At 40.0% G+C, this 12500-nt stretch overlaps 1 protein-coding gene across 2 annotated transcripts in view; it reads right to left on the reverse strand.

The window, feature by feature from the left end:
- The window catches only part of LOC123501080 (circadian locomoter output cycles protein kaput-like), an 82596-nt gene that overhangs the window by 48774 nt on the left and 21322 nt on the right, over positions 1-12500 (reverse strand). For both annotated transcript variants that reach the window (XM_045249662.1, XM_045249661.1), the window contains exons 3-4: positions 7154-7198; positions 3599-3747 (exon numbers count right to left, since the gene is read on the reverse strand). In XM_045249662.1, the coding sequence (XP_045105597.1) occupies positions 3599-3747; positions 7154-7198 (194 nt within the window). The remainder of the gene's footprint in view (positions 1-3598; positions 3748-7153; positions 7199-12500) is intronic.

Below are 12500 nucleotides of genomic sequence, written 5' to 3' on the forward strand. Positions count from 1 at the left end.
CTGGACACAGTACTCAAGATGAGGTCGGACGAGTGCATTAAACAATATGAGAATAACCCCTTCTGATTTAAATTGAAAAGTTCTACCGATAAACCCAACCAGTTTGTTTGCCGTTTTCACTACTTCCGAGCAGTGTTTACTTGACTTGAGGTCTGAAGTAATTATGTCGCCTAAGTCTTTTTTCCTCATCAACCTCAAGAAGCTCGGAACCGTTCATTGAATAATTAGTATGATCATTATTGCTACCAATGTGCAACACTTTACATTTATCTACATTGAAGCTCATCTGCCACTTGTCTGACCAAGTGGCTAAGGCCGCTAAGCAGTCGAGATCTGATTGTAGTTTTCTTTTATCCTCCGACGTGACTACTTTATTCATTATTTTAGTATCATCAGCAAACTTACTTACTTTACAGGTGAGGCCCTCATCGATATCATTAACATAAATAAGGAAAAGAACCGGGCCAAGCACAGATCCCGCTTAAGACTTCTCGCCATTTTTAAAATTTACTGTTTAAAACAACGTGCTGTTTTCTCTCAGAAAGCCAGTCTTCAAGCCATTTGAGAAGTATTCCATCTATACCATGTGACTTCAATTTACCTAGTAGCTGCTTATGGGGAACTTTGTCAAAAGCTTTTTGAAAATCTAGATACACAACATCTACTGCCTTTGTTTCGTCGTACGTGGTGAAAACATCATTAAAGAAGTCAAGTAAATTAGTCAGACAAGAACGTCTGTTTGGAAAGCCGTGCTGTGAGTCATTGATTAAATCATTTACTTCTAGAAAGTTGACTAAGTTATTGCGAATTACAGTTTCCATTAATTTGCATACCACAGATGTGAGGCTGATGGGTCTGTAGTTACATGGGAGTGATTTGTCGCCTTTTTATGTATGGGGTTACGTTTGCTAACTTCCAATCCCTAGGAACCTTACCACACATAAGTGACTTGGTGAATAGCAATGAAAGGGGTTTACATATTTGATATTTAGCTTCTTTCAAGACACGTAGTTCAATACAGTCTGGGCCGGGACTTTTGTCAGTTTTCATTTTATCAATTGCTTTAATTATTTCGTCTTCTTGAAAATCGCAGACAATTAATGGGGTTATGTTATGGAATATAAGGGGTGGTTCAGGGACTGTGTGAATGCTTTCCTTTGTAAAGACTGAAGTAAAATAATCATTTAGTGTGTCTGCAATCTGAGTTTCTTCAGTGGCAAGATTACCGTTGTCTAAATAGATCTGGTTAATGTGGGATGTAATAACTTTTTTCTTCCGAACATATCTGTAAAATTCCTTGGGATTGGATTTGGTGACGCTTGCAATATACATTTCAAGGTTTTTCTTGCTTTGTTTAATGAGCTTCTTTGATTCGCGCCGAAGTCTGTCATATTCAAGTTTGTCACCCTCGTTCTTAGATGTCAGATATTTACGGAAGGCACGATTTTTCTTTAGTAGTTGTGACTCAATTTGGTTTGCCCACCATTTAGGTTTGTTCCTTTTGCATGGACGCCTTTTACGCATTGGAATACATGACTTCACAGCGTTTTCTAAAATGTATTTAAATTTGGCCCATGATTCTTCAATGTTACTTTCACCAAGTTCGGCATTCCAATCTGTTGCAGCAAGAATTAACTTTAGTCTCTCGTAATCTCCTTCTTTGTAAATGAAAACTTTTCGTTGCTAACACTGTCTTTATACACTTGAAGGTTGATGTTGAAGGAGACAATCTTGTGATCACTGTTACTAAATTCAGGACCAATATTAACATTTGATATTAAGTCGTCGTTTGTTGAAAGAACAAGATCTAATATGTTGTCACCTCGTGTGGGTTGTTGAACGTGTTGCTTTAGAGAACAGTCTAATAAACTATTGTACAAGTCCTGACCAGAGCGAGAGTTAAGTGGACTTCCCCATGAGTTGACAGGCAAGTTGAAGTCTCCACAGATGACTGTATCAAAATTGTTACTTATTTCAGTAATTTGATCTTGTAAATTTTTATCAGAAGAAATATTTTGAGCCGGAGGCCTATAAACAAGACCAATAACAATTTTCTTAGAACGTACTCTTAAATGTAAGAAGACTGAGTCTATATTGTTTATTTTATCGGATTTAAATATGGTTGGCTGAAGACTGGCTTTAACATAGAGCAATACACCGCCTCCTATTCTATCTTGTCTCTCGCAGCTGAACATGTCATAGCCTGGCAGGTTATATTCAGCAAGAAAGTCTCTGTTCGCAGAGTTGAGCCAAGACTCTGTAATACCAATAATATGATAATTTTCCAAAGCTGCCAGGGTTTCTAGATCTGAAAATTTATTTCTTAGGCTGCGAGAGGAGGAGGAGGAGGAGGAGGAGGAGGAGGAGGAGGAGGAGGAGGAGGAGGAGGAGGAGGAGGAGGAGGAGGAGGAGGAGGAGGAGAAGGAGAAGGAGAAGGAGAAGGAGGAGAAGGAGAAAGAGAAGAGAAGGAGGAGAAGAACAAGAACACGAAGAAGAAGAAGAAGAAGAAGAAGAAGAAGAAGAAGAAGAAGAAGAAGCGCTTATCTCACCTTTCCCACACCTTCCCACACCTGCTCACCCACTAATTACTACACACTTAACACCTGTCACATTCAGTTCACACCAATCTGTCTCACCCTCTCATCTCGACACGGTTTGTCTCTCTCTCTCTCTCTCTCTCTCTCTACGACAATTTTCAGAGCCCATAGAGATGATTAACGGGATTCTTAAGAGTGTTTCCCCTGTTAATAACGTAGGTACAATGATAATCTGCCACTAGAAATGCAAAAACACCTTTGAAAATCCTTATAACTTCAATTAGAGCCTTTGGAACCGTAAACACTCTGAAACATCCGTACAACTTCAACTAGAGTCTTTGGAACCATAAAGACACCCTTGAAAACCCTTGCAACTTCAACTAGAACCTTCAAAACCATAAAAATACTCTTAAATAACAGTATAAGTTCAATTAGAGCCTTTAAAACCGTTAAAAACACTCTTAGAAATCCGTGTAACTTCAATTAGAGCCTTTAAAAAGCCATGTAACTTCAATGAAAGCCTTCTGAACCGAGAAAAAACACTCTTTAAAACCAGTGTAACTTCAATTAGAGCCTTTGGAACCACAAAACATCTTTAAAATCCCTTATAACTTCAATTAAAGGCTTTGGAACCGTAAAAACATCCTTGATAACCCGTACAACTTCAAATGGAACCATAAAGACACCCTTAAAATCACTTATAACTTCAACTAAAGGCTTTGGAACCGTAAAAACATCCTTGATAACCCATGTAACTTCAACTAGAGCCTTTAGAACCGCGAAAACTCTTAAAAAACCCTTGTAACTTGAACTAGAGGCTTTGGAACCGTAAAAACATCCCTGAAAACCCGTGTAACTTCAACTAGAGCCTCTGGAACCATAAAAACACTCTTAAAATCATGTTATAACTTCAATCAAGGCCTTTGGAACCGTAAAAACATCCTTAAAAAACCCGCGTAACTTCAACTAGAGCCTTTGAAAAGTAGCCGAGGCGAGGTGCAGCTGGGAGAGGTTTCAAATCATGGTTTTTTTTTCATTCACTCACTCATTCATTCACTCACCCTTCTGGTTCTTGAGGAAAGCAATGGTGGCCTTAAGAACCGTCGACTTGTCCATCTTTCTGTTGTTTGAGGACACCATGGTGGACAGTTCGCTGATGAGGAGGTTAAACTGGTCCCTTCTCTTCTTCTCCGACAGGTTGCGGGACCTTCTGTAAGAGAGAGGGGGTGGTGTGCGGTTAGTGTGCTGGGGTGAAGATAGAAAGCAGAGGGGTGAAGCTTTTTTTATTTATTTTTTTATTATGTAAGAGGGGAAATCTGGCTAGGGGTAACAAAAACTATTAAACAAAAGGACACACCGAGATGCCATTCCTCCAGCAGGTCAGAGAAAGTTGGCTAAAAGAATGGGATAAGTGTGTTGAAACCTCCCTCTTCAATGAGTTCATGTCACAGGAAGGTGGAAACACAGAAGCAGGCAGGGAGTTCCAGAGTGTGCCAGAGAAAGGAATGGATAACTGAGGGGGGTGGACAGATTAATACTGGTGAAAGACTGAGAATACTGTTTTTTTTTTTTTTTATGCAAGAGGGAGAGCTGCCAAGGGTAACAAAATATAAGAAAAAATGGCCCATTGGAACTGCAGTCTTCCTAAAACTCATGCACTAGAGAGGTGGACAAAATAGTGGTGAAAGATTGAGAATACTGGTTAACTCTTGCACTAGGAAGGTGGACAGAATATTGGTGAAAGATTGAAAATACTGGTTAACTCTTGCACTACGGAGGTGGACAGAATAGTGGAGAAAGACTGAGAATACTGGTTAACTCTTGCAGTAGAGAGGTGGACAGAATAGTGGTGAGAGATTGAGGATAATGGTTAATTCCTGTATTAAAGAGGAGGACAGAATAGTGGTAAAAAGATTGAGATACTGGTTAACTCTTTCACTATAGAGGTGGACAGAATGGGATAAGTGTGTTGGAACCTCCCTCTTCAATGAGTTCAGGTCACAGGAAGATGGAAACACAGAAGCAGGCAGGGAGTTCCAGAGTGTGCCAGAGAAAGGGATGAAGGATTGAGAGTACTGGATAACTCTTGCACTAGGGAGGTGGACAGAATAGCGGTGAGAGGAATTGGATGGATGAAGGATTGAGAGTACTGGATAACTCTTGCACTAGGAGGTGGACAGAATAGTGGTGAGAGGAAGAAATTTTGGCGCAGGTTGAAATACTTAAAATGTTGAATGATGAAGAGAGATGCGAGATGGAATGTCGAGGGAATTACCCCAGGAGAGATTAAAGAGCTGTATGTATTTCGCAAGTGACAGGAGATGAAAGACAATAAAATAACGTTCATTCCAGTTTACCAGTGACAGGGATGAAAGACTGTGTAAATGGTTAACTCTTGCATTAGGGAGGTGGACAGAAAAATTGGAGATGAATATTTACTTTCCCTCAGTTTACCAGTCACAGGAATGAAAGATCGTGTAAACTAGTTAGTTGTATTAGGGGATGAGAGATTCTGTAAACTGGTTAATTCTTGCATTATGGGGCAAAAGATCTTGAATATTGGATAACTCTTGCAATTCATGGTCGCCAACGTCTGGAGGAACACGGCACTTCGATAAATAGATAGATACATAGATAGATAGAATGATACACCTAAACACAGAGATAAATTAGCAATAAGACTTGTAATAATGTATGTCAAAGCACCAGATTGGTAAAAAAGCAAGAACGAGAGAGAGAGAGAGAGAGAGAGAGAGAGAGAGAGAGAGAGAGAGAGAGAGAGAGAGAGAGAGAGAGAGAGAGAGAGAGAGAGAGAGAGTATAAATAAGATCCTCCCTAACATACAAATAGACGAAGCCACATAAGATCTCTATTTGTCTGTCATTGGGGCAAGGTGAGTGTTGTGTCGCTGAATGCCTCACACACTACTCCCTCACCTGACCAATCAAAACCGCCCTCCACACACCTGCCTTCTATCTAATCTTCACTGACACTTGTTTCTTCCTTTGAACTGAAATTACTGTCATTTATTGCCACCAAACACTCAATGAATAGCCTGATCTATCATAAACTGTCCTCTCTTTGATCTTCACTAGCACTTTATCTTGTGTTTGGAGTTGAATATGTCAGTCATTGGTCCTTAAAACAATTTATTCATCTCACCTCACCTAACTTAACCTAACAAAGTCTTACCTCACCTCACCTAACCTAACCTAACCCAGTCTTAGCTCACCTCACCTCACCTAATCTTACCTTACCTCACCTCACCTAGTCTAATCTTACCTCACCTCAAATACCCAATCTTACCTAACCTAACCTAACCCAATCTTACCTCACCTCAACTAACCCAATCTTACCTCACCTCCACTAGTCCAATCTTACCTCACCTCACCTAACCCAATCTTACCTCACCTGACCTGACCTGAGCTCATCTCACTTAACTTAACCTAACCTCACCTCACCTAACTGAACCGAAACTGTCCTCTCTTTAATTTTCAGTAACAATTTATTTCATATCTTTTTGTTTACTATAGTGTCATTTACTGGCTCCCTAAAGACTCAATTCCTTCACCAAACTTAACTGAGACTGTCTTCCTCTCTTCAATATACACTAACACTTAACTAACCCTTCCCATAGATACATATTTACGACTCATCTTCACTAACCTCAAAACTATTCAATTCCTCCATCCAAGCTAACCTAATCCAACTAAATCGATCCTCTCTTCAATATTCCTCAATACAGATTAATATTTTGTCCCTTCTCTACGCTGAACACACTTCAAATTTTCCTCACTATAATAAAAAAAAAAAAAAAAAACTTAACCTCTTCAGTACCAGGACACGTTTTCATATTCATGTTGCTTACCATTTGGTGATTTTAGATAGCTTCAGAAACTTTCGTGGGGATTAAAAAAGTGAAGACTCATGCCATTAATCTTCTGACCTCCACAGATCCTTCCTAATGTAAGTAAATGAAATCATCTAATCCTATCCAAAATTCAAGGTAAAAATGCGTCCCAATACTGAAGAAGTTCATTTCATATAAGACTAGAAACAATCTTCCAGGCTGTCCCTCAACTGTTCACCTCTTTAATGCAAGAGTTAACCAGTACTCTCAATCATTTATCCCTTTCTCTGATACACCCTGGAACTCCCTGCCTGCTTCTGTATTTCCAACTTCCTGTGACCTGAACTCATTGAAGAGGGAGGTTTCAACACACTTAGCTTTCCCATTCGTTCCATCTTTCTAGTGCAAGAGTTAACCAGCACTCAATCACTCATCCCTTTATCTGGCACACTCAGGAACTCCCTGCCTGCTTCTGTAATTCCATCCTCCTGTAACTTGAACGTTTAAGAGGAAAGATTTCATGACACTTTCCTTTACAAATCTGGATAATCTTTTTAACATTTTGGGAAAGGCATTCTTTTTTTTTTTAATCCTTTTTTTTTTGCATTTTTTTTTCCTTAACCACTGTCCCTCTAACAAATTTCCCTTAAAAAAAATATCAGCAGGAAATTTCCCACGTCCACCAGTCAATGTTGCGTTGGTGGCCCGGAGTGTATCAGTCCCGCCCACCTCCCAAGCCCTGGCTGCTGGTTGGTCAGTAACTCACCTCTTGACGTCATCCTTCTCGTCCCCGTCATCGTTCATCACTGACCTGCCACGCGGAGACAACACCGAATTAGTGAAAAACGGAAATGGAGAGGGAGGATAATGATAAAAATTGCAGTAGGAAATATAAAGGACAACTAATAGAGTGGTAGAAATAAATAGATAAAAGTAAATAATAATGAGAAGAGAAATAGAAAAAAAGAGAATATATTAATGACGCGGAGACAAGACAGAATTAGTGAAAAAATAAAATGGTGAGAGAGAATAGAGAAGGAGAGCAGGAAGTATAAAGAACAATGAATATAAATAGATAAAAAAAATAAATAACAATGATTAGGAGAGAAATAAGAAAAAAATATCAATCAGTAGAAAAATGAACAAGAATTATATTAAAAGAGAAAAAGAGAAATAAAAAAAAACATGATAAATTGAAAAGACAAAAAGACAAGAAAATAACAGTAGAGAAATAAAAAGGGGAAAAAAAATTGATATATAAACAATTAAAGACAAAAAATTCATAAGTGAAATTCAAATACACACAAAAAAATAACAAAATATAAAAGTTAATAATGCAAAAACAAATAAATACAAAAAAAAAAGGAAATACACGTTACATTCTTGACTTGACGAACTAATGAAAGGAAAAAAAAATGAAAACAAGGAAAAAAAAAAAAAACTGTCTTCTCATCACTGACAGAAATGGATAAATAAATAAATAAATAAATAAATAACCAAATAAAAAACAATAAATAAAAGAAAAAGAAAAGGGAAGAAAAAGAAGATGAAGAAGAATATGAAGAAAAATAAGAAAGAAGAAGAAGAGAAGAATAATGAGAAAAAAAAAGGAAAAAGAGAAAAAAGGAAGTAGAAGACGAAGAAGAAAAAGAAGAAGAAGAAGAAGAAGAAGAAGAAGAAGAAGAAGAAGAAGGAGAAGAAGAAAGGAGGGAATATTCTTGGAGACTAACTGGTACGAAAATGAGAAAAAGTAAGTAAAAAAAAAAGAAACATGAAGAAAATGGAAGAAATAGAAGCAGCGACCATTAATTCTATTGATCCATCATAATAAAAATGCTATAATGGTAACAATGGAGAGAGAGAGAGAGAGAGAGAGAGAGAGAGAGAGAGAGAGAGATTTGATGAAAAAATAACTCTCTCTCTCTAGACACGTTTCGATCTTTTCTCTCTCTCTGAACTCTCTCTCTCTCTCTCTCTCTCTCTCTAGACACGTAAAGAAAGACGACCTTTTTCCTTTCTTGTTTTGAATCTCTCTCTCTCTCTCTCTCTCTCTCTGTACAAAATTAAAATAAGCCGATTCCCCCCCTCTCTCTCTGTTGAAAAGTAAAGTATGCCGACTTTTTTCCTTTCTATTTTCTCTCTCTCTCTCTCTCTCTCTCTCTCTCTCACTTTTTTTTTTTTATTTACACCGTATTTGGTCATTTTACAGGTTAAAGATGTATTGTGAGTATATCTTGTCTAACCTACAGTGGAACCATGCGTGCTTTGGGGTCCGAGGGGTCTCCAAGTGCACGGGTTCGAATCCTGTCCACGGTCTGAGTGTAGGTTGGGCTTCCTCACTCGGGGCAACGGTTTTCTAACGGGTGGGTTTTGAGATAGGAGGTACCACAAAAAAGTACCCCCTTTAGCCCAGAAATTCCCATGAAAAGCCCACATGGTATAAATAATAATAATAATAATAATAAAAAGTTTAACCAAAAATAGTATTATGCTTATGAGTTATAGATTACGAATTAAATTACAAGAGAATTAAAATTTGATGACAGTTTTGAAGTTTCATCAGTTCTGTATCGTCACTGTTCTGTATTGTCACTGTTCTGTATCGTCACTGTTCTGTATCGTCACTGTTCTGTATTGTCATTGTTCTGTATCGTCACTGTTCTGTATTGTCACTGTTCTGTATTGTCACTGTTCTGTATCGTCACTGTTCTGTATCGTCACTGTTCTGTATTGTCACTGTTCTGTATCGTCACTGTTCTGTATTGTCACTGTTCTGTATCGTCACTGTTCTGTATTGTCACTGTTCTGTATCGTCACTGTTCTGTATTGTCACTGTTCTGTATCGTCATTGTTCTGTATTGTCACTGTTCTGTATCGTCACTGTTCTGTATTGTCACTGTTCTGTATCGTCACTGTTCTGTATTGTCACTGTTCTGTATTGTCACTGTTCTGTATCGTCACTGTTCTATATCGTCACTGTTCTGTATTGTCACTGTTCTGTATTATCACTGTTCTGTATCGTCACTGTTCTGTATTGTCACTGTTCTGTATTGTCACTGTTCTGTATCGTCACTGTTCTGTATTGTCACTGTTCTGTATCGTCACTGTTCTGTATCGTCACTGTTCTGTATTGTCACTGTTCTGTATCGTCACTGTTCTGTATCGTCACTGTTCTGTATTGTCACTGTTCTGTATTGTCACTGTTCTGTATCGTCACTGTTCTGTATCGTCACTGTTCTGTATCGTCACTGTTCTGTATCGTCACTGTTCTGTATTATCACTGTTCTGTATTGTCACTGTTCTGTATTATCACTGTTCTGTATCGTCACTGTTCTGTATCGTCACTGTTCTGTATCGTCACTGTTCTGTATTGTCACTGTTCTGTATCGTCATCGTCACTGTTCTGTATTGTCACTGTTCTGTATTGTCACTGTTCTGTATCGTCACTGTTCTGTATTGTCACTGTTCTGTATCGTCACTGTTCTGTATTGTCACTGTTCTGTATCGTCACTGTTCTGTATTGTCACTGTTCTGTCATCGTCACTGTTCTGTCACTGTTCTGTATTGTCACTGTTCTGTATCGTCACTGTTCTGTATCGTCACTGTTCTGTATCGTCACTGTTCTGTATCGTCACTGTTCTGTATCGTCACTGTTCTGTATTGTCACTGTTCTGTATCGTCACTGTTCTGTATCGTCACTGTTCTGTATTGTCACTGTTCTGTATCGTCACTGTTCTGTATCGTCACTGTTCTGTATCGTCACTGTTCTGTATCGTCACAGTTCTGTATCGTCACTGTTCTGTCACTGTTCTGTATTGTCACTGTTCTGTATTGTCACTGTTCTGTATTGTCACTGTTCTGTATCGTCACTGTTCTGTATCGTCACTGTTCTGTATTGTAACTGTTCTGTATAGTTACTGTTCTGTATCGTCACTGTTCTGTATCGTCACTGTTCTGTATTGTTACTGTTCTGTATCGTCACTGTTCTGTATTGTCACTGTCCTGTATTGTCACTGTTCTGTATTGTCACTGTTCTGTATTGTCACTGGTCTGTATCGTCACTGTCATTTGAGTAAACCAGACGTTCACACACAATTTGAACACTCAGCAACACTTGGGCTGTCCGGACACTTCAACACTTGGGCTGTCCGGACACTTCAACACTTGGGCTGTCCGGACACTTCAACACTTGGGCTGTCCGGACACTTCAACACTTGGGCTGTCCGGACACTTCAACACTTGGGCTGTCCGGACACTTCAACACTTGGGCTGTCCGGACACTTCAACACTGTCCGGACACTTCAACACTTGGGCTGTCCGGACAGCTGTCCGGACACTTCAACACTTGGGCTGTCCGGACACTTCAACACTTGGGCTGTCCGGACACTTCAACACTTGGGCTGTCCGGACACTTCAACACTTGGGCTGTCCGGACACTTCAACACTTGGGCTGTCCGGACACTTCAACACTTGGGCTGTCCGGACACTTCAACAGGCTGTCCTGGGCTGTCCGGACACTTCAACACTTGAGCTGTCCGGACACCTCAACACTTGGGCTGTCCGGACACTTCAACTCTTGGGCTGTCCGGACACTTCAACTCTTGGGCTGTCCGGACACTTCAACACTTAGGCTGTCCGGACACTTGTTCCCTGCTAGAAAGGTGTTCCACAATGTACATACCGAGGCACAAACTGTGTCTAGTGGTGGGTGGTGTGGGAGTGTGGTATAATCAGGGCTGAGGGAGTGTTGGCCGCTCCTCTCGTCTTTACTTCTGCTTGGTGGAGTGGCTAGTGGAGTTGCTACAGGTGCACCGTGGTCCGTTGTTGTACTTTATATAAAGTTGTAAGTCCTGCCACGTCCCGCCTGTGCTGCAAGCTCTGCAGGGTGCTGGGCTATTCAGGTTGATCCTTTTTTACCTTAAGGGGCCGCAGTGGTACAGTGGATCCATGCGTGCTTTGGGATCAGAGGGTCTTCAAGCGCACGGGTTCGAATCCTGTCCGAGTGTAGGTTGGGCTTCCTCACTCGGGGCAATGGTTTCCTAGCGGGTGGGCTTTGAGATAGGAGGTATCCCCTTTAGTCAGTAAATTCCCGTGAAAAGCCCGCATGGTGAAAAAAAAAAAAAATAGAGATGATCCTTTCCGCCCTCCTCTCCACCCCGTCAAGCTTGGCCAGGTGTGTTTTCGGCGCATCCTCCCCAGGGCCTCCGTCTCTCTCTCTCTCTCTCTCTCTCTCTCTCTCTCTCTCTCTCTGTGATTTACTCTCTTTTTCACCATTATTATCACCATTTTCTGGACTAACTAAACACCAGTCACTATTCATGCCACGGATTTTCCCTCCCTCTCTCCCCCTCCCCCCTCATGTCTCCCCTCCCCTCACCATTCATTCACCATACACGGATAAGATTACGAGATACTGTACAATCCATTCCCGCTGTTTTTATCACCCCAGGTGCATAACATCCATACATTCACTGGCCTGTATTCTGAAACGCTCTGCTCTCACCGTCACTGCTTTCCGAAGGCTCCAGTTGAAGATACTCGTGTTTTTTAAGAGTATTTTTACGGTTCTGGTGATAGATTGGCAATATTTCTAGTTTTATTAAAAGAAAAACTGTCTTAAACTTTTATAGTATTTTTTTTTTTTTTTTTATGGTTCTGGTGATAAACTGTCAAGATTTCCAGTTTACTAAAAGGATAAAATCTTGAAAACTCGGCTAGTTGTCTCTGTGGCCTTGGAAAACTGTCGTTGTGAGAAGAGAAGGCGTCACTGCTTTCCAAAGACTCCAGTTGAAGATACTCGTGTTTTTTTAGAGTATCTTTATGGTTCTGATGATAAACTTGCAAGATTTCCAGTTTAGTAAAAGAAGAAGTTGTCTTGAAAACCTCGCTACTATAGTTGAAAGGAGAAGGCGTCACTACTTTTCAAAGGCTCTAGTTGAAAAAATAGTTCAGGCGATAGACTGGCAAGATTTCTAGTTTACTAAAAGAAAAAAAACTGTCTTGAAAACCGGGCTTGTTGTCTCTTTGGCCTTGGGAAACTGTCGTTGTGAGAGAAGGCGTCACTGCTTTCCAAAGGCTCTAGTTGAAGATATTCGTGTTTTAAAGAGTATTTT

This window comes from Portunus trituberculatus, chromosome 8, assembly GCF_017591435.1.
Source record: "Portunus trituberculatus isolate SZX2019 chromosome 8, ASM1759143v1, whole genome shotgun sequence".
In the NCBI taxonomy this organism is placed as follows: domain Eukaryota; kingdom Metazoa; phylum Arthropoda; class Malacostraca; order Decapoda; family Portunidae; genus Portunus; species Portunus trituberculatus.